General features: G+C 36.0%; 1 protein-coding gene across 1 annotated transcript in view; it reads left to right on the top strand.

Moving 5' to 3' along the window:
• The window catches only part of PIEZO2 (piezo type mechanosensitive ion channel component 2), a 453,866-nt gene that overhangs the window by 315,524 nt on the left and 115,831 nt on the right, over positions 1–22,511 (top strand). The window contains exons 8-13 of the mRNA XM_073331610.1: positions 5,111–5,273; positions 9,515–9,634; positions 12,433–12,471; positions 13,996–14,134; positions 15,827–15,969; positions 18,055–18,291. Coding sequence (XP_073187711.1) covers positions 5,111–5,273; positions 9,515–9,634; positions 12,433–12,471; positions 13,996–14,134; positions 15,827–15,969; positions 18,055–18,291 — 841 coding nt within the window. The remainder of the gene's footprint in view (positions 1–5,110; positions 5,274–9,514; positions 9,635–12,432; positions 12,472–13,995; positions 14,135–15,826; positions 15,970–18,054; positions 18,292–22,511) is intronic.

Raw genomic sequence — 22,511 nt, 5'->3', positions numbered from 1 at the left:
ACTATATGAAAAACTTGCAATGACAGATCTTATACTGTAACAACAATGCATTCATTTAATGTTTGATAATGATACACACTGGCTTCTTTAGCCAATATATTTTTTTATTTATGACATGGAAGTATTAAGTGGAACTAGTTTCCTTTTGCAGTCCTTATCTTGTGTAGTGGTAAGGATGTAATACAACAGTTGGTGCTCATATCACTGTTGTTCAGTGAAGTATGAAGTTTTATCAATTTAAATTTTCACAGGGGAAATTGTGAGGGGTTAGGTAGTAATTATTTCTGAGAAAAGATGTTGAGATTCAAAAAGTTAAATCTTCATAGCTGTTGAAACAAATTGTCAACATCACATGTCAAAATATACAAAGTAAATATCCTTAAATCTAGTACTAATCATTTCTCAAGAAGGATTTTTCTTACTTTCATAGCTGTAAATTTCCACTATTCTCGATGGAAATATTTTGTGTGCATATACAGAGAAATTGACGCTTATCAACACTGATAAAAATCTAATCCTTCCAAACCTACATACACAGCATGATTGGGATTGCTTGGTAAACTGGGAGCAAACAATATTTGTTTTGATACAGCAAAATCTGAGGTTATGTATATAGGAACAATCTAGGGTATACTTACAAGATAGAAGACTGTATCCTGGAAAATAGTGCTTCTGAAAATAACTTGGTTATTATAGTAGACAACCAAATGAACATAATCTTCCATTGTGATGCTATGGGTGAAAGGCTACAGTAATCCTTGGATGTACAAACAAGGGGATATTGAATAGGAGTAGGGAGGTGGAATTTCCTCTGCATATGGCATTGCTGAGACTATTACTGGAATTCAGTTCTGGTATCTGTACTTGAAAAAAGGTTGTTGAAGTGTTCAAAGTAGAGCTGCAAGAATAATTCGAGGTCTAGAAAATAGTACTTAAAATGAGAGACTCAAGGAGTTCAATCTATTTAGTTTATCAAAGAGAAGATTGAAATGACTTGATTACATTTATTATTACCAACACAAGGAAAAGATATCTTATAGTAGCAAACTCTTTAACCAAGAAAGGTATAACAAGATCCAGTTACTGGAAGTTGCATCTAGACAAATACAAACTGGAAATGAAGTGCAAAATTTTAACAATAAAGGTAATTAGCCAACCAAGTAATGTGATAGATTTCCCATCACTTGGAATCTGTAACTCAAGACTATATGTCTTTCTAAAATATACAACCACATAAAATATACAACCACATAAAATATACAACCACAATTTATGATTTGATGCAAGAATTACTAGGTTTACACAGTGAGTCAGATTAGATTATCATAATTGCCCTTCTGTCTTAGAAACTGATGGAGCAAGTCCTGGTCCCCTTGAAGTCAATGGATAAACTGCTAATAACGTCAACATGACCAGAATCTGGGCCTGTGAATCTGTTTCTGAAACGAAAAATGTCCCAGTTCATGACAACTGTATGTAGCATATATTGCTTTAGCTGATCATAATTAATTTGTTCAGCAGTCTTGTGGATAATGTATGTTTAATTTCCATTTAAGTTTGCTTAACCATTAATCAGTGGATACTTAAAACCATAACATAGCACTGATTCTAATAACATCTTAAAGTACCAATAAACTGCTGTAAATTGGACAAGCGTTAGCTGTGTGACACTTCAACTCCATAATTCGGGATATCATAAGAAAGTAAGTTTTTCATGGTTTTCAATTAAAAGCAACATTTCCACTCTAAGTCAATGTGATTTTGATGCTAAATTATTATTAAATATTTATCATAGTTACAGCTTGCAAATTTGTCAAATAGAGTCTTGGAAATTCAGAGTACATCCACCAAATGGATAATTCACAGATTCAGTAGGAAGCTTTTGCTGGGAAAATGGGCTTGAAAAGCAGCAATGGGACAACCACCTGTTACCTTTGTTTTAAAAGCTATTTTTAAGTGAGCTGTTTCCTAATGTTCCTCAGCAGAGTAATAAAGTTCCTCCTGGCCTTCATAATTTAAAATACTTCTTGGATCATTGCCTTTCTGTGAATTCACTGATTTCTATAAAATATGTTTTTGGAATACTAAATTGTACTTTGAAAAACATAACTTCTGCCTCTATGCACAAACGGAATGGCTCACTGTGTTGTACCTGGAAAATCATTTGTTTATCAAGAAGCTAAATATGATTTTTAAGCAAAGAGTATACAGTAATAGATGGGTTTCTCCAGATGTTTTTTCAGTGTCCAGACTGAACAAGCTACAAGCATGTCAAGTTTTGCATTTTATTTCCTCTTTTCCCTTTACTTATCATATATGCTATGTATGTTGGAAAATACATCTACTAAGGTCAGAACCAGGCTCAAAATATAGCTGATCCTCAGTTGGGCTGATTTTGTGACATGTTTCTAACATCAAAATATCTAGAACGAAGCATGGTATGTCATATATCACTTCTCATGCAACTTGGTATTGTGGAAGTTATCCCAGAATATTTGTTATGTATTTAAAAACTTTGAATAACGAAAAGGTTTTAGGGTCTGATCTTGAGTGATGCTGTGCACCCACAATTTGAACTGAAATTAATGGCCAGGCACAAATGCTGCATGAGAGGCAATTTGTGACTTGGTACAAAGCCCATTAAATGAATGAAAATATTTCCATTTGACTTGCGTATACTTTGGATCAGGCACATAATGAATATTGTGTTGAGTACCTTCATACTGGAAGAGTGCTGAAACATTGAGGTGACTTCAGAGAAGATAAAGAATGATGGATCTAGAGGTACTGAGTTATGAGAAGGTTAAAAGAGCTAAATAGGTATTGCATAGCTATGTGTCATCTAAGTGGAGAACACTGTAATGATCTACAAGTATTTGATGGGAATAAACAGCTAGAAGGGACTTGAATTAATTACTGTGGTACAAAGTGGGAATAATTAGGAGTGAGGGGATGAAAATAAAACAAAGAATATTTAGGCTGAATGTCAAGAAAATCTTCTGAACAGTAAAACTACGTAGAATGTGTAGTAGTCTTCCGCGGGACGTTAAATGAAGATTTAAAATCTAGAAACTTTAAAATTACTGTAGATTTTGTACAAAGCAGTAGAATATATGTTGTAGGAATCATTTCTACACTGGCATAGAGATAAAGTAGATGACCTAAAGTAACAGATCTTTTCTTTTCCTGATTTTAGTATAAACTAAAGGTTTCTATTGACTTCAGTGAGAGTTGGATCATGACCTGAAACAATGATACAGTTGTGAAGCAAAGTTGGTGTGATTCAAAGCTGTACTTATAAATAAAATGTTAAAATAATAGAGAGAAGAGTGTAGCATAAAATAAAGGAGAAAGATAGAATGGTGGGAGCTGGATGTATCTGATCAGTAAGAGAGAAGAAATGCGAGTTGGTTGAGAGACTGGGCAGAAGGCGACAGAGGATGTTCCACTATTATAGTAGAAATATTAACATAACACAGTTTAGCATATTTTGCAGTTAAATAGACCTGAACCAAATCACCAGGTCCAAATGTGCTTGAACTCAGAGGAAGTTTGATTCTGGTCCATATCCAAACCTGGCTGCTCAGGCTCCTCTCTAGTTACAGCATTTTATTTTGTATGCAGAATTCTCTTTTACTTTTCCAAGCAGTGGTATCCACCCAAAAACTGTAAAATGTCTTAAAGTTTATAGCCACTGGCTCATGTTAGCTATCAGAATGAGAAATGACCACTAAGGAAATTGTTTAATAGAATATGTTAGAACACCAGACTTAGAGATTTCTTACTAGTGATTGATTGCTGTTACACCCATATTGCTAATCCCTAGTAAATGAAAAGGTATGAACTCTCACCTTTTCAATTCTCTTCCTTTCATAACCTCAAAAAGACACACCTCAGACAGTACATTTCTGTGGAATTATTGTGTTGGTTGAAGTCAGAAGGTGAGGTATGCAATAATCCTGCAGAAAGTCATTATCTGGCATGCCTAATTGCCTAATTAGACATTAAAAAATACTGTGTATTTAAGTGAATAGAGATCACTGCTTAAGTCTTCCAAAGAAATCATAGCTCTGCCATCTTTAGTTAATCTTTAATTAAATAGTGATAAACCATGGTGAAGACTTTAATAACTCTGCTTTAGAACTCTGCAAAAATATTTTAAACTGTAGAGACTAGATTAATTATGGAGTTTTCACCAGTTTTGGTGTGAAATTTCTAGCATCTTGCTTTAAATTTTAATTGTATAAAATACAGCAGTTTTCTTGTTTGAAATAATTTTCAATCTGCAAATAGCCATTCTTACCTGCCAGAAATTTTTGTGAGGGCCAGGCCAAAGCAAAATAATACTTCACCTATGTTATTTTTCATAAGTAATTTCACAAATAACTTTTCTTGTGCTCCCTCTAAAATGTGTTTCTTGAGTGGCTTCACTTTCCATCAGTTTTGAATTCAGATGGACTATTCATTTGTGTAAAATTACCCATGTATATAAGTATTGGGAGATTGAGGCCTAGGTTTTTAGGACAGTGCATTAAAATTCCTAGCTGTTACAAGTTCTGGAGCCTCAGTAGATATTACTGAGAAGAGTTACTCTCCAACTCTGTCCTGGACAAAGTGACTAGAATGATGATGTGAGACTATTTACTAATTTGTTATGAATCATAACTTACTAAATGTTAAAGGTTGGACCCAGGGGAGTGGCAGAGTGCTGCGATGATGTAACATGTGGATTTGCCATGAAGTTTTCTTTTTCATTTTCTTCAGGCCTGAGTCTACAAGGGTCAGGTCCCTGGTAGTTTTTTCATTGGAACAGAGAGGTGCAAAGACATAATGTCCTTATTTTCTGTCTTGATATTTAAATAACCCTCCCTGTTTTGTACTCACTAAATGTTGGAAAATGAAAATGTTGACTTTGACCTGCATTTCAGTTAAGACTCTTTAAGCAAATAAAATTTTAATCAGATCAAACTGTATTAAAGTCAATGTTTCACAAGTAGACAAAATTAAACAAAATTAAGAAAGATAATCATGTATCTGTTAATTTCACTTTTAAAACGTTTTAAAATTCAATATTTGTTCTCTAAATTTTTTTCTTACTCTTTTTGAACAGGTTATTTGGTGTCACTTCAGTAATTAAAACCAACTGCTCAAGCACCTGGAAGATCATAGCAAACCAAGACCTCGTCTGGTATCACCATGCCAATCCCATATTACTGCTGGTGATGTACTACACCCTGGCAACTCTTATTCGCCTTTGGCTACAAGAGCCCATTGTAAGGCTCTTCCCACTTTATTTTTTCTTTCCACTTTATGAAGAGAATAAAGCCGCCAGAGTAGAATTTTTCTAATGCTCACTAGTGATTGTAAGATTCTCAGATTGTTACTGGCATTTGCAAACAGTAGAACAAAATTTTTATGTGAGGCAAGCTGCTGTCTTAAATACACTCTTTCTGATAAGTCCCTCCAGCTCTTACATAGGTAGTCCTCCTAAAGTCAATGGGACTACTTATGTGATTAAGGGCTACAGGATCAAAGACTTGGGTCATATCTACACTACCTGCTAAATCGGCACAGCTGTGATCAATGCAGTGGTGTTGGTTTATTGGGTCTGGTAAAGACACACTAAATTGATGGGAGAGTGCTCTCATATCAATTTGCATACTCCACCTCCCTGAGAGCCAGAAGTTATGTCGATGGGAAATCTTCTCATGTCACAGTGTAGACACCGATGTAAGTCGACCTAAGTTATGTCGACTTCAGTTACATAATTTGTGTAACTGAATTAGCATAACTTAGATCGTCTCACAGCATTAATGTAGATCAGTCCTTAGCTTACTTTTGAATTGTGAAGGTCTGTGTGAATATTGTCTACAGTAGGTAGGGTTGTTGGGTTTTTTTTCCACAATGCAAAGCACCATAAAGTCACAGCAAAATGAGCAGTAAGTGCAGCACACAGGAGTTACTCTGTGTTTCATGGTCTTTACACAGCCTTGAAAATTTCCTCATACCAAAGGCAATAAAGAATGAAAATTTAAAAGCAGCCTCAAGGGTTCGTTGCCCAAAAACCAAAATATCAGCTGCAAGCTGGTGCAGGATACTGTAAGACATACATAGTTTTGCCTAATCTTGCAATTTTATCATGAGTCTAGCAACATTTGGTGTTTTTCTTAAAGCCCCAAGTCCAGGATTCATGTGATTATGTGAACATCTCAGCTTCCATTTTTTTAAAAAGTAAAGTTCATGGTAAGATAAATTCTGTCTTTGTACTATGACTTCTTTTTTGATGAAGAAGATACACCATTACAACATCTGTCTATAAAATGATATGTTCTGGTTTCTAAATCTTAGCGGCTTTATAGACTGTTTTGCTATGGATGGTTTTCACCTTTGATTGTGCCATGGATCAGGGATTGGTTTTTCTTTTTACTTGTTTTGTCTTAGAAAATTTTAGACGAAATTCTATTCTCAGTTACACCAGTCTAAATCCACTGTAATTCCATTGCAGTCAATAGAGTTCCTTTGCATTTATGCTACTTTAATGGAGATCTGAATTTGGTCCTTGTCTTTTATTGTAGCTGCCTATGTCTTCTGTTTTTACAATCTGAAACAATGTCAAAGCAGCATAGTAGTGAGAATCTCATCTTTAACTTATGGTACCTCCTCTACTTATCTAATTATTAACCAAGTTCAGAAGGCAAAGATGATAAATTTGCTGAATGGGTCAATCTGAGAGCAGATGCTATATCTCTGTTCTGATTAATGCAGCTTCAGAAAAATGCTCAAGGAATTATGCCCACATTTGGGTCCTGAGTTTTCAGGGTGAGAAAAAGTACTCAAAAAGGAGCATAAGTGGGATTTTAAATGGTGCATGATTGTGCTACTTCTGCGCAGAGATGAATTTAACCCTCAGTCCTTACTCAAAAAAATTCCCATTAAAGTTGTTTGGAAGTTTTCTTGAGTAAGGACCTCATGTTTGGGCCCTTGAGTCCTGCAATAATTTAATAAAACAAGAAGAGCCAATTTATCTCTTCTGACTTCAGTGAAGTTATATCAGGAATCAGTTTATTCACTGGATAATATTTAAAATATAAATCTAGGGCCTGATTCTTCACTCGCTCACTTTGATGTTAATCAGGAAAAACTTCACTATGAAGCTCATGTGAGAAGAGAACCAGGCCTCTACAATGCTGTTTGAGTTAATCTAGTGTGGATGATGGGGGTTGGGAGAACATTGTTAGTGCTACTCTTAAACTCTCCTGGAGCTGTGCACTCAACCATCGTAGTTGCTTGTATGGTGGGAGAACTGGAAGTGTTGGACAAGTCAAAGGCAGCCTAGAATTATGAGATTGCTAGATATGAGACTAGCAATATGAGACTGCTAGATAATGCTCTTCTTGACCTCTTTTTCCTCATCCTTGAAATAGATTAAACAAGACACCATTTCCCACCCACACCCATCGCCACCTGAAGTTCATATAACTTAAAATCATTATCTCAATACCTCAGTACACTTAGTGTTTGTGTGGTCAAATCAATGCCAAACAAAATGTTGCTGGTAAATGTTTCATTGTGGGCCACTTTTATATGAAAACTTTCAATACATGAAAGTGGCATAGCAAATGTAAGCCTCATAATTAGTTTATTTTACATTTGTTAAAATTTGGTTTGGAATATCCTCTACATTCTAAATATAAATATGCATACATGTGTGAAATGTGCTGCTATGCTTTTGAGAAGTAAAAATAAATTAATAACTACTGCTTATTTAGGCTGAGCTTTTTAAAAAGAGAAGCTTAATATGAAGCTTGCAGAGTGGGTTTTTCAAATCCACCTAGATTATTTGGGCTCCTTACTCCCATGGGCAGATTTGTAATCTCAGCTCTATTTCATGGGTTAGACTTCAGAATAAGTGGGCTGATATAGAAGGGCTGAGAACCTCACAACCCCTATTAAAGCCCCACTTTAGAATCTTGGTTTTGAAAATCTTGGCCTGAGAAAGACGACAAAAGTAAAATTTTGTGCTATGCTGTTTCAATGGAGTCAGCAGATGGAGCTCAAATGAACTGACAAACGTTGTTCCCAGAGCCGAGTGGATATTGGTTATGATACTGTCCTCTTTTTTAAAAAAAAAAGAAAGGGAGTAAATCAAAAGCCAATTTAATTTAGGCTTCATTTGAAACACAGAAATAAAATATATCTATTAAATAGAAAGAATAAAATGGGAAGAAAAAAATTATAGAATCTTAGAATATCGAGGTTGGAAGGGACTTCAGGAGGTAATCTAGTCCAACCCCCTGCTCAAAGCAGGATCAGTCCTCAACTAAATCATCATTTTTCATCCTGTTGAGCCAGACCATTGAAAGTGAAAAAAATATGAAAATTACTTGACTAGATCAAAATCTGTTCTAATTTACATCAGTATAAATCCTGAGCAACACCACAGAAGTCAATGGATACTCTGGATTTTGGTTGCAATTTAGTAAAGCACTTAAACATATGTTTAAGTTCCATTAAGGCCAGTGGGACCTTAGCGTGTGTTTGAAGTTAAGCATGTGCTTAAATGCTTTGTTAAATAGGGATTGGTTTTCTGAATTGGGGCCTTACAGCAGTATAAATGACAGCAGAATTTGGCTTAATACTTAGTGTAATCAACTCTCTAAACTGCCTGCTATTTAGCCAGGGCTGATAGAAATTACATAGAGATGAAGTATGATTTAGGGTAACTATAATGTTAGTGCATCAGCAATGCAGAATCAGACTGTAATGCTTCCTGTTTGTCAGACTCAAATGCTTATTAATAGAGTGCTTTTCCTGACAGGATAACCCACTTTACAGCATGTACACTCTATCCTAAAAATCCTTAATTTTGCTATTCATGGTGAGATTAAAACCTAACCACTAAGAGGTAGGGGATTGGAAGAAACTTCCCATTGGGCATGTGATTCCATAGTTGTCCAAGGTGTGGTTTTTAGATGTTCTGAATCAGTTCACTGTTCTGATGCATTTACTGTGTTACCATATATCAGGAACAGGATTTGTGTGTTATTCTGTAGTCTTTGAATATGCATTGCTTATGCCCGGAAAATATTTTTTTCTTTTAATTTATTGCTCAGTATAGCAAGTCAATGCTGTTCCCACATTCAAATATACAAGCAGCAGAGAGCTTTAATTTCAGTAAATCTAGCTTTAAAATGATTACATATCTGTATTATACTTTATGGTTTGGTTTATACTATAAAGCAGGATGTGGAAGTCTGGTTACTTATGGTATCCTGTAGGAATCAGGAAACATCTTGATATTGATGGGTTTAGTAATTATAGAATAGCTCTGTCATCATTTTCTGAAAATGTCATACTAATAAAAAGCATTCATCATAGATACAGTACATTAAACACTAGACAATATTTCAAGGCATATAATTTAGAGGAAGAACAGCATCTAGGTACCATAGTGTTACTCTTAGAAAATCACGGTTTAAGAATTACAACTATCCTTGCCATTCCCATTGTTTAGGAAATGGATGATGAAGAGAAATCTGGTATCAGCGAAGAAGACAAAGAAACAGACTGCAACCCATCCTCAAGGAGACGAAGTTTGTGGTATGCAAGCCACTACACAACTGATGAGAGAAAAGTAAGACCTAGGGGAAGGTTTCCCTACGTCAAAATGTTTCAAACATGCAGTTCATTTTATTGTGGTAGCTTTGTAAGTAATGTATTACTATGTGGGGACATAGTGGTGTAAGTTCAAAGTAAAAATGTGTGAGTATGTAATTGGCATGACACCAAGATTTTGAGGTAGGGAAAGGAATGTTATTATTTTGTAAAACTTAGAAGAAGAAAAACAAGGGACGGTGCAAGGAAGTGAAAGCAGAATGTTTCCTGTGTTTCCAGCTTCCAAAACAAAAAGATCCAGGATTAGAGTCTCTCCTTTGCTGGGTGGCTCTATGGACAGGAGAGCAGGGAGGGCTGTCAGGGAGCCAGATACCTGCAATAAAGGCTGATCTATCTAATGACAGCTGACTAGGATCCCTAATTAGTGAGGCAAAGCTGCCGTCGCCCTCCCACAACACAACCCAGCCTGCCACCAACATGTTCCTTTTCTTCTCTGTACACCCCTATGCTAGGGTGGGGAGGGTAGTTGGTGTAGGAGCCAACTCCACCAGCTTCATGGCACCAAAGAGTCCCCTTCTCCTTGCCCACTAGGGGAATTCTCATATGGCCAGCTGCCCCCAGATTTTGACTCCAAAAGTATTAGGGTGAGCCTTAAATTAGCATATCCAATCCCCATGAATACTGTGATGGAAGTAACAATAACAGTAGTAGTAGTAGTGTAATAAGAAAAACTGCTCTGAGTGAACTGGACACTGAACTATAACAACAGACAGATTGCTATATTCCCGTATCCAACAATTGCAGTAGTAACTTTAGTACTTCTATATGCTCAGCTGGTATTAGAAAAGCCAGCGAAGACATACGTTGGAAGTATCTCCAACTTCATACTGTTTGATCTGGAACGGCGATAACACAAGCCAACAAAGGCAGTTAAAAGATGTGAAATGATATATATGGTATCACAAATTTCAGACAATTTGTATTCCAGAATGCTTTACAGAGTTGTGGTAGTGTACATTTACAAAGTGAAATGATGACCGCGGGAAAGAACATTTAAATAACAAATGAAGTGGAGAGATACAGGAGTTCAGTTCCAGAGTGCAGGAGCCGCAGAGAAAAAGACTCTTAAGTTGACAGTCCTGAGATGTTAAGGGCAAGATGAAGCATGTGTTCAATGAGGGGAAGGAATAAAGAGGGGAGAACAGGAGGACAAAGTCTTCTAGATAGGAACAATTCCATGGAGGATTTTATAAACAAGAAAGATAGTTTTGAACCAGATCCTGAAATGAAACCGACCAAGTGGAGTTGTTTGAAAATGTTTGCATGTTTTTAAAGAGGGGTAGTATTCTACACTCGCTGGATTCTAGAAAGCTGGGGCTTGGGGAGGCCATTGAAAGGAGTCTAGGTGAGAGGAGCTGAAGGCATGGAAGAGGGTTTCATCAGAAGTGGAGCTAAGTCAGTGTAATATGTGGACAACAGGTGATAGAGACATTCACACACATAAGAACAGAAGGAACTAGAATAGATAGCATTGCATTTGTTGAAGGATCTATTACCCAAGAGAAGCACTAATGGTTTAGAGTACACAAAGGGGCTGCTCCAGTCATAATTGTTTATTATAAAAACTATAAAATATATATACTACTATAATACAGTTGTAGACTTTGCTCTGTCCTATTGTAAGGCCATGGTTCTCTACAAAGTTTCATGTAGACTTAAAAGTCTAAGACAGTAAAAGTTGATTAATGTGGTGGGGTTATTGTGCTTCACACACTGCTTTCATGTCACAGAGCAAGGGCCCAACCCTATCAGCCTAACTCAAGAGGGCCACTTTCATAAATAAAAACTGAAAAAAATGGGTCCCAACGCTTGCTTTCTTTTAAAAAAAGAACCAAGAACCAACCAAACAAAAACCTTCCACTATATTCTGGGCTTCACTACATGTGGTGCTGATTACTTGTAGAGAAATGTGTCTTCTTGTCCAAAAGATACATCTTCTATAAGCCAAATGTAATCTTGGGAAAGCCAATATGATGCAGGAAGATGAGTTTGTGTATTCTTAACAAATTTTAAAATACTGTAGTTACAATATTTTCTTCTTCTATGAGTCACATCTTAAAGTCTTTTCTCAGGCAAAATTCCCATTGATTTCAAGCATGAGCTTTGCCTGAGAAAAGATTGCAGCCTCTAGCCCTATGTAATTATTATCTATCAAATTTTCAACAAATAGAAATTACTAGAGTGTGTTTTGATGATCTCTGTATCTCTTCATCTACTGCTTCATATTATATCAATAATTTTTGCTGAATGATGGAGGGCAGTAATTAGATGCCGTTGACAAAAATGTAGTGCTCTTCCAGTAATTTAAATTATATTATTAATACTTTGAAATGTAGGTATAACATTTGTATGCTAGTGTAATAATTCTGTTGACAGTGATTTTATACTTATAGAAATTCTAATGATCGTTTAAAAAAGCCTTAATTTTAAATGTCTCATTGGAAAGTCATTTGATACTAACTGTAATAACATATTGATGAATTCCCATGGCCATCACATATAATTTCAATAGAACATTTTCAGTTGTGATTTGGAATTAAGACACTTAAAAATAAAGTTATGCCAATAATTATGCTAAAATGAATGCTGTTTTATTGGGCATAATATACAATTCTGCTGACTCTTTAAAAATTCTTACTGAATTTCTTAATTCAGATCTGTTGAGAGGGTTAGCAAATATGCATGCATCTATTAAACTTATTACTGCTTGAGCTATGCTTCTTCATTAATAATCTGTCCTTGCATTGCTTTTTACAGCTTCTGTCAATGACTCAAGATGAATACAAGCCATCTGATGTTAGTATACTATCAGTCTTTGCAATTTATTTGTATTCGTATTGATGGTGTATATATGGATTATGCCATATGCCTTACAGAGATAAGTTTACATGAAATTTTAAAATGTTCTGATCTTTTTATTAGCCTAGCCGTTATATTACAACCTTGATTATCCAAACCTACCTGTTGTCTAAAACAGGATCATCTTCCCATTGTCTGTTAATTACATTGAGAACTTCTTTGATTATCCAAAATCTTGATTATTTAAACTTACTAAGTATCAATCATGACATTAGAACATTTGAGGTTGTATTAACTGGCAAAAGATCTTCCTTAGTTCCTTGTATTTTAAAGAAAACATGCAACTCTGCTTTTCTAACATAAGCTACCCTAAAATTTGGTTTAATTCCTTCTTTGTGATGTGTTTTTAAAGTGTTCATTTTGAATTGCTGAGGTCCAGCAAAAATGACCACATACCTGAGTTGAATATTAAAATGGTGGAAAGTATGAAACTTTATTTGAACAGGCAACAAACTAATTAGCCCAAAGGTAGGAAATCCTAACAGATTCTGAAGAGGGAAATGCTCTATTTCAGTCCCATACTCTAACAAATGGAGTTGCAGGTCTCCTCCTCCATGCAGCCTGGAAACAGCTGTAACTAAACCTGAATATGCCCCCTGGCCTTGTGACATCTACTGCATCAGGAAATCACATGATATATTTTGCAATGAGATTGGGTCTGTAAAACTGGCCCATCTGCATTGGTCAATTGCTAGAAACCCTTGCCAAACAAGGACAATGGTCAACAACACGTTGCAGAAAGGAAAGTTCAAATAGTGGCATAAACATTGAGTAATAAACAACTGTAACAAACACAGCTAATTTTACTAATTGTAACAAATGCAGATCACCCTACTGATTTAAAAATGCAAATCATTTGTACCCATCATCTTCATCAGTACTGGAAATCTTTAGACAGAAAATTAACCTTGAAAAATATCCAGCCACAAGACTGCCTCAAAGAGAGGGATAGGACTCATGGCTATGGCATAGAACTAGTGAGAAGATCAGGGTTCTTTCATAGCTTGGCCAGAGATTGCCTATGACACCTAACAAAAGTCTCAACCTTTCCATGCCTCCACTGGTGTGTCTTTAAAATAGGTGTAATGCCTACCTCACAGTGATGGTTTGAGGATTAAGTAATGTTTATAAAGAGCTTTGAGATTCTTTGATGGGAGTTACTGTAGAAGTGCAAAGCACCACAATCGTTGTTATTACTGTTTTGTTAAAGAAAATATAACGAAATCAGTGTAATAATTCTTTTTAGCATAAATTGGTCTGCTAAAATTATTCTTAGGACAGTTGTGTTGACATCATGTGTAATGTGTGATTGTTCAGTATATAGAGAAACCTGCTGAAATGATTTCATTAAGTTTATTTCATATTTTAAAAGCAATACCTAGTGAAAGTTAGTAAGTAGCAGTTTCACTCACACAGAAGCTTTTCTAAAAGGAATGCCTTTCTCCAATCCTCGTTTGGCAGGTCCTGCTCGTAACAGTGAATGGGACTCCTGTAGATTATCACACCATACACCCCACACTTCACTTGGAGAATGGCCCTGCCAAAGCTGATATGTACTCAACCCCACAGTACAAATGGGAGCCATCAGATGACATGTCAGGTAGTAACATGAATTATTTGGGAATAAACCTACATGTTTGGTACTTTATTATTTACTCTATAGTTAGATTCTTTGCCTTGTGCATTTTTTGTTAAGCTTGGCATAAGATTGGCATAAGATTGTTTTTTGTTTTGTTAAGATTTTGTTAAGCTTGGCATAAGATTTAAGAAACTGTTGGAACAAATTGATAAATTAAACAGCAGTAAGTCTCCAGAACTACATGGTATTCACCCAAGAGTTCTGAAGGAACTCAGATATGAAATTGCAGAACTACTAACTGTAGTATATAACCTATTGCTGAAACAAGCATCAGTACCAGATGGCTGGCAAGTAGCTAATATGAAACTCATTTTTTTAAAAGAGTTCTAGAGGATTATTCTGGCAATTACAGGCTAGTAAGCCTAACATCAGTACTGGGCAAATTGGTAAAGATCAAGATGATCAGAAACGTGGATGAACACAATTTGTTGGGGGAGAGGCAACATGGCTTTTGTAAAGGGAAGTCATGCTTCACCAATCAATTCGAATTCTTTGAGAGTGTCAGCAAGCATGTGGATACAGGTGATCCAGTCAATACAGTGTACTTGGATTTTCTAGAAAGCATTTGACAAGGTCCCTCACCAAAGGCTCTTAAGGAAACTTAGTTGGCATGGCATAATATGGAAGGTCCTCTCAGGGATCAGTAATTAGTTAAAAGATATGAAACAAAGGATAAGAATAAATGGTCGGTTTTCAGAATGGAGAGAGGTAAACAGTGGGGTCCCCAAGGGAATTGTACTGGGGCCAATTCTATTCAACATACCCATGAATGGTCTGGAAAAAGAGTGAACCAGGAAGTGGCACAGTTTGTAGATGACACAAAATTATTCAAGATAGCTAAGTCCAAAGCTGACTGCAAAGAGTTACAGGGGGGCTCACAAAACTGGGTGACTGGCCAACCAACTGGCAGATGAAATTCAGTGTTGATAAGGGCAAAATAATGTGCATTGGAAAAAATAATCCCAAATCCACATGTATAATGTTGGGTTCTAAACTAACTGTTATGACTCAAGAAAAAGACCTTGGAGTCATCATAGATAGTTCTTGGAAAACTTCAGTTGAAGGCCCAGCTGAGGTAAAAAATACTAACAGGATGTTAGGAACTATTAGGAAAGGGATAGAAAATAAGACAGAAAATATCATAGTGCCACTATATAAATCCATGATAAACCCACACCTTGAATATTGTGTCCAGTTTTAGAGACCGCATCTGAAAAGGGATATAGTGGGAATGGAAAAGGTTCAGAGAAGGGTGACAAAGATGAACCAGGGTCTGGAACGGCTTCCATACAAGAAGAGACTAAAAAGAATAGGGAAGTTCATCTTAGAAGAGAGATGATTAAAGGGAGGTATGATAGAGGTCTCTAAAATCATGAATGGTGTGGAAAAAGTGAATAGAGATGTGTTGTTTACCTTTTCCTACAATGCCAAAACCAGGGGTCACTCAAATTAATAGGCAGCGGATTTAATACAAACAAAAGAAAATACCTTTTCACACAATGCCCAATTAACCTGTGGAATTCATTGCTAGAGGATGTCGTGATGGCCAAAATTTACTCAGTTTGTGCAAAGACTGTAGGGTTTTGAACTGTGTGTGCATGCGCTGCCATTAGACTTATTTGAATTGCACTCTGAGAATCTTTTTTTACTTAGAAAAGAAAGAAGAGGAAGATGAGGAAGAAGAAGAGGAGGAAGATATTCAGGAGAAAAAAGAAAGTGTTAAAATACATGCCATGGTCTCCGTCTTCCATTTTATCATGAAACAAAGTTACATTTGTGCTCTGATTGCAATGATGGTAGGTATGAAAGACAAAAATAATTGAGTTGGAGTACTATACATAATCTAATTATAGATGTCATCTAACTCTGGAAATGAGTTTTGCCACCTTATTGACAGCATAAATATATTTATCTTCAAAATGTCTTGGTGAAGGGTGATTTGTCGTGTTGATTTTTCATTGGTGTTTACTTTAATGTTGTAAAATCTGGACCTGAGCTTGAATCCGTTGGATGCATGTGGTTTAATAAAACATTACCCCTCAAATTATGCCTTGATCCTACCACCAACTCCTTATGGGGTAGGGCACAGGTTTCTGCTTGCAGGGATTCCGTTACAGAATCAGGGCTTAAAATTCTAGCTTTAAACTACATAGTATTTTGTTACTTGTGGCAGATCAGAAAATGCCCAACATGCTAATTTTTCTGATAATTCAAAAGCGTTTTTTTAGTGAGTTTTAATGCATTTACTCAAATCAGAAATTGTCTGCAAAAATAAAGCACTTCATAGTCATACAGTAAATCTAAACTTGCCATTTCTACTTCAAATTGAATCGATGCATCTTGTTCAAACTTTGTATGAAAATAAACCTTGATTTCTTTCATCTACACAGGGAAGACATCTAGGAAAATACAATTTTGTGCCAACAATTTTTTTTGTCATTAATTTTCTTCTTTTTGAAATTACACTGCCTATCCCTTAAAACATAGGGTCATTTTGTGCAAATTAGCCTTGGATTATACTGTAGCGAGTTCACAGCGTGATAGATAGTTCTCTGTCAGCACTTCCAAGGTCTGGCTTTTCTATTTTGAAAAGGTTTCAACTGGGATGCAATTTACATAAAGTGTCTTGGCCCAATCTTGCTTTAAATTTTTAAAAATAGTTTGGCCACTTTTTGTTTGCATACAGCAAAAGAAAACAGATTTTTTTGGTTTGGTTTTCGGACTTCTGTTTGCTGTCCCTTAGCATGAAAAGTCTCTGGAGATAAACAAAACATAGCAGATTCTTTGTGCAGAATCTGGATTGAATATGGTGCTTTTTGGGATGTTAATAAGTAGTTACTTTCTTGCTGTGGTATATTCATTTTTTTGAAGTGACTGCTGCACATGTGCTTTAATTACTTTAAATTCCATTCAGCATTCAAATCTGTCAGTATCAGTGATGGAGCTGTATTGTTCTGAGCTTTCTTCTAGTCTTAAACTGAGATAATATGAGCTCCGAAGGACCTTTGTTCTAAGTGTTGTGAACCAAATTCAGCTGCTGTTCCACTTATACCGTACCCAAACGTGACCATTGTCTGTGTTACAGTTGTGTATCTTAATGGAAGAATAGCATATGCACAATTCTCAGAGGCTATAATGGACACTGTATCAATTCAGGACTAATCCAGCCTTGATTAAAATATTCTTCATATTTCATGCTTTTCTGTCTAAACAAAAAAAAAAAGAAATTAAGACTCCATTGACTTCAGCTAAATTACTCTAGATTTATACTGGTGCATTGCCAATACCAGAATCTAGTCCAAAATCTATAACAGAGTTTAATAAAAAGACACTTCCCCCCGTGCTATAATACAGTGTTTTGTTCAGAACAGTTGTTTGATACCTGTAAAATGAGCAGAGCATTTGAATATACTGTAAGAAACAATGCTACACTGGGTTGGGTTAGGCTAGGTCAGTCTAAGTCTACTCCATCTCTAATCTCTAATATCTAGAGTACAACAGAGAGTGAAATCTAAAGCATGCTTTATAGTCACTGCTGAATTCTGGGAGACCTAAACTAACACTTCTACTAGTACCAAGTACCAAGACGCAAAGGTACCAGACAAAATTTTTTTTATCTAAACTGTGAATTTCCTAGGAATCTGTTACAGTATGTAGTCCAGAGGATCTACTGTAGCTGTCAGTGGCCCAATTCATATTAACACAAATGAGAGTCACATGGCTAAATCTACATACAAATAATGAAATATGAAAACATATCCTAGACAAAGTGTGTCAAGTTGGGCAGTGCTGTAAAGTTTTACTGACTGTATGCAGTAATACTGTAACTAAGTGAATATATGAACATTTTTCTCTCTCTCTCCCATCCCCTCCCTCCCAAGGCTTGGAGTATCACTTATCACAGTTGGTTGACTTTTGTGTTATTGATCTGGTCCTGCACACTTTGGATGATTCGTGACCGAAGGAAATATGCTATGATCAGTTCACCTTTCATGGTTGTTTATGGAAATTTGCTGTTAACATTACAATATATATGGAGTATTGACCTAAATAATGATGAGCTTCCTAAAGTTTCAGGATTTTTAGAAAAGAAGGATCCTGGGGAATTAGCATCAAAGGTAAGTGTAGTTTACTTACAGACATCTGTAGTTTAAAGAACTAAACAATATACACTAGCCATCAGTAAAAATTTCAGGTCCTTTGGTGTTTAATACAATGAATAATCCTGTTCAGCATGGGACTTACAGTACAGAATGAGTGGTTAAAAAATACAATAGCACAAAATTCCTTCTTGCCGGTAAATTAAATACTATAATGAATGTGTCAAATTTAGATAATTTTATAAAATAGTTCTCACCAGGGAGAAAATAGCATTAGTATTTGGCCCTATGAAAACAGAAGGAAAGGGAAGAGAAAAAACATGTACTTGGATTTGTTAAATACGAGATAAATTAAATAGAATTATGAGGCAGCTTTTGTTTGATGAAACCTGTTTGTACGTACACACACACACAACCTATACATAAACACTATACATACACAAATTATATACATTTTTATAAGTGCATTTCTGCTTTGTCATTAGCATCAGTCAGTACAGGTGAAAACTCAGTGCTGTAGTTGTACTTAAATAAAAGATTTCCATTCCCTTCTCTTTTTTCTGAATGAAGACTAATGTAGCAGACCTCAGTACAGTGGTTGTTCCCTCCTTTCTCCCTTTCATTTTTAGTTATTTTGTTGGCAGAATTTGTGTGTGGCAACACTTTATCACCCCACCTCTCACAGCCCATGACATTCTGTCTCAGCTATTCATGAACACTTTTGTTATGAACACATATTGCATGTGGAGTCTGGTGGAATTAAAAATTGCAAATCCAGACACTTGTAAGTATATGATAAAATCTGCTGACTTTAATGGGAGCAGAGTTTAGGCCAGCATTTTGAAAATCTCATGTGTAGCTCTTTTTCGCTTTGCAAGTTATCCACAAACACTTAGAAATATTAGATAAATGTACTGTGTGAAGAATAAAAAAATATTGTGAGAACACTTCTGGTCCAGATACTTTCAGGAATATTTCTCTGTGTTATTATTCATGACACTATGAACATTTGCTGTCCATAAACATTCTTATGAATAAAAAAATCATCTGAATGATTCCAAACAAGTGAATAAAAAGGATTGTACGTTTTAGTGAGTGGAATCACTGGCTTTTATTCACCAGAATATTCATAGGTACCATTTTTGGTATATTAATGAACACCTGAGATGTCATGCCAGTTTAAGTATAAGAGCCTCATTATAAGAGCAGCGGGAAAAGATAATTGAACCTGTAATGTCAAATATTTTTTAATTTGTGAAGAGTAGCTGAGTTCATTTGACTATCTAAAAACACACCAAATTTGTCTCTAAGAATAGAAGTGCCTAGGTCAGCAAGCTTTTTGAGCATGTGCCAAACTTTAAGCACATGAATAGTCTACTGAAGTTAATGGAACGACTCTTACACATAAAATTAGGCACATGCGCAAGTACTTATCAGAATTAACTCTTTAGTCATTCAGTTGAAGAAACATGAATTGGAATCACCTTAGATCACAAATGAAAGCATTTCTTGGTCTCAATTAATGAGGCTTTTTTTCACCCAGATATTTGCCCTGTCTTGAGACCAGTACATTTGGCAGATTATCTTTGGGGGAGGAAAGTGAGCACACAATAGAAGCTTCTTCATAGAACACTCAAGAGGAGTTTCTCACAGAATGTGGATAGTTCGCCCAATTCCCTTATGAGTGAACCACTTCCATCATGATACACTTGATTTCCATTTGAAGAGGTTCTGCACCTGTATTTCCTGCTTGGCAGTGCCCCTTGCCAAGCCATGACTGGATTTATAATGTATTTGAATGCTAGTGAGCATTCTATTATTTTTCCTATGGAAGGTAGTGCTAGTCTTGATAAGAGTGATTAAATAGTCAAGAGGTAAGTTCTGCAATTTCTCTTCATTGACTTTGTAAATCTCTCTTAAGAGATTTGGCTGCCTTGATATATTGCCAGCCCCTTTTCAATAATTTCAAAGATGAATTGCATTGTGGAATGTCATATTTAAAACTAACTGCTGTCAGGAAAGTGAAATTATTTTGTATATGGGATGATTTTAGTTACACCTATAAAACTAACTGAAGAACATCTGTTGGATTTGTTAGACTGGATAAAATGCACCCTGTGGATTTAAATAAAGATTCAGTGGAATAAAAGAGAAGTGAATGTACCATAATTTTCCCTGCATATATTTGTATGGGCTTTGAACAGTGTGTACTGGCTTGAAACTTAGAGCTGCATTGCACAGAAGCTGGCTGTCAGAGGCAGTATGAAAACACCTCTATATTCCACAGCTCCAAAAGCTAGTCTGGTGCTGGCAGTGACTCCAAAGAGGACAGCAGCTGAGCAAAATAGAGCTCAGTCAGTGTAGGGGTAAATGCATGTTATCTGATGCTCAAGGTTGCATAGCAGTGGCCACTTCTCTGTGAATTTGCCCAGCACTCCTGGAGGATTAGGGCAGATCTTCAGCTGGTGTAAATTTATCATTAATTTCAATGGACCTATGAAAATTTATCCCCAGTGAGGATCTGCCCCCATTGTGTCTGAGTCAGCACAATGCTTTTGAAATTCACTTCTGATGATGTGAAACCTCTTGTTGCTACCCATTCTCATGGGCTTAGCTTAACAGCCATAAAATGGCCCTTCATGTGTGTGAAAGGTGCTGTGTTAATATGACCGGAGAATGAAGCCCTCTATTACCCCACAGAACAAAGAGATGGTGGTAGTAGCAGAGTAGGTTTCCTCCATGCTGATCTGCCAATATACTTTAACATTGATGTGAAGCATCCATCTCCAGAAGGGAGAGAGTAGTTCTGTTTCCATTACCCACCTCTCTTTGAGATACCATTTAGTGTCAGTTGTAATGGTTTTTGTGATGTATGTATTCTACAAACTGGAATGAGGCTGCCAACTCGATTTACAGCCACCATGAACAGCCACCTTGAGAAAAGAATTTTGTGTCACTGGGCTGGATTCATACTAGTTGCTTTGAAATGATGGTCTATGTACCCCATTATCAGTTCCCTAAGTCATCCACTTACCCCAAGGATTTGTTTTCTGCTCTGTAACCCTGGATTACATCTAGCAGTACACAATGGAGGGAGATTCCACCCCCCCAATCAATAGCTTAAAAGTGTTGACCCAAACTCTCTGTGCATTTGCCATTCATGAAAGGGCTTATTTTCAGTATTTATTTTTAGCTAATCTGGTGCCTTTTCACTCCTTTAAAAACTGAGTTTCCCTGTCGTTATTATTTATTTCTCTTGTGATAGTGTTTAGACATCCCCTTCAGGGATTGGGGCCTGTGGAGATAGGCATTTTACATATACATGTCCCTTCCTCAAAGAGCTTACAGTGTAAATCAGGTTCATTTTTATGGTAAATTCATCAATTTGAGCTGAAATCAGTTGTTTTATTATAATATAATGGTGATGAAATGATGCAGGATCACTCACTCAACTTCTGGCCATTCAGTATTTTTGGAACATACGCGCTTCCTGCACCACTTCTCACACTACTGGTATGTGTCACGTGGAAGCAAGTGAGAACAAAGACTGTGATCACAATGTAAATTACATCCGAATGCACAAACAGGAAGGATATATCATTAAAAATCTCTTAAAAGGAACATTGTCATTTTTGTCAGTGTTTATAACCATTATCAATGGCTGAAAAACATAACAAGAAGTCATTGTTTTATCAGTTGCTTTCAGTTCACATGAAAAAGCAGAATCACTTTTTATTAAGGCTGTCAAGCAATTAAAAAAATCAATTGTGATTAATCACACAATTAATCGCGCTGTTAAACAATAATAGAATACCGTTTATATAAATATTTTTGATGTTTTCCACATTTTCAAACATATTGATTTCAATCACAACACAGAATACAAAGTGTACAGTGCTCACTTTATATTTTTATTATAAATATTTGCACTCTAAAAATAAAAGAAATAGTATTTTTCAATTCACTTAAAACAAGTACTGTGTGCAATCTCTTTATAATGAAAGTAGAACTTATAAATTTATAGTTATGTACAAAAAATAATTGCATTCAAAAACAAAACAATGTAAAACTTTAGCGCTTACAAGTCCACTCAGTCCTATTTCTTGTTCGATCAATTGCTCAGACAAACAAGTTTGTTTACATTTGAAGGAGATAATGCTGCCCGCTTCTTGTTTACAATGTCACCTGAAAGTAAGAACAGGCATTCGCATGGCACTGTTGTAGCCGGTTTAGCAAGA

Source organism: Lepidochelys kempii, chromosome 2 (assembly GCF_965140265.1).
Source record: "Lepidochelys kempii isolate rLepKem1 chromosome 2, rLepKem1.hap2, whole genome shotgun sequence".
NCBI classification, from domain to species: Eukaryota; Metazoa; Chordata; order Testudines; family Cheloniidae; genus Lepidochelys; species Lepidochelys kempii.
This window is presented reverse-complemented; position numbering and strand designations above follow the sequence as displayed.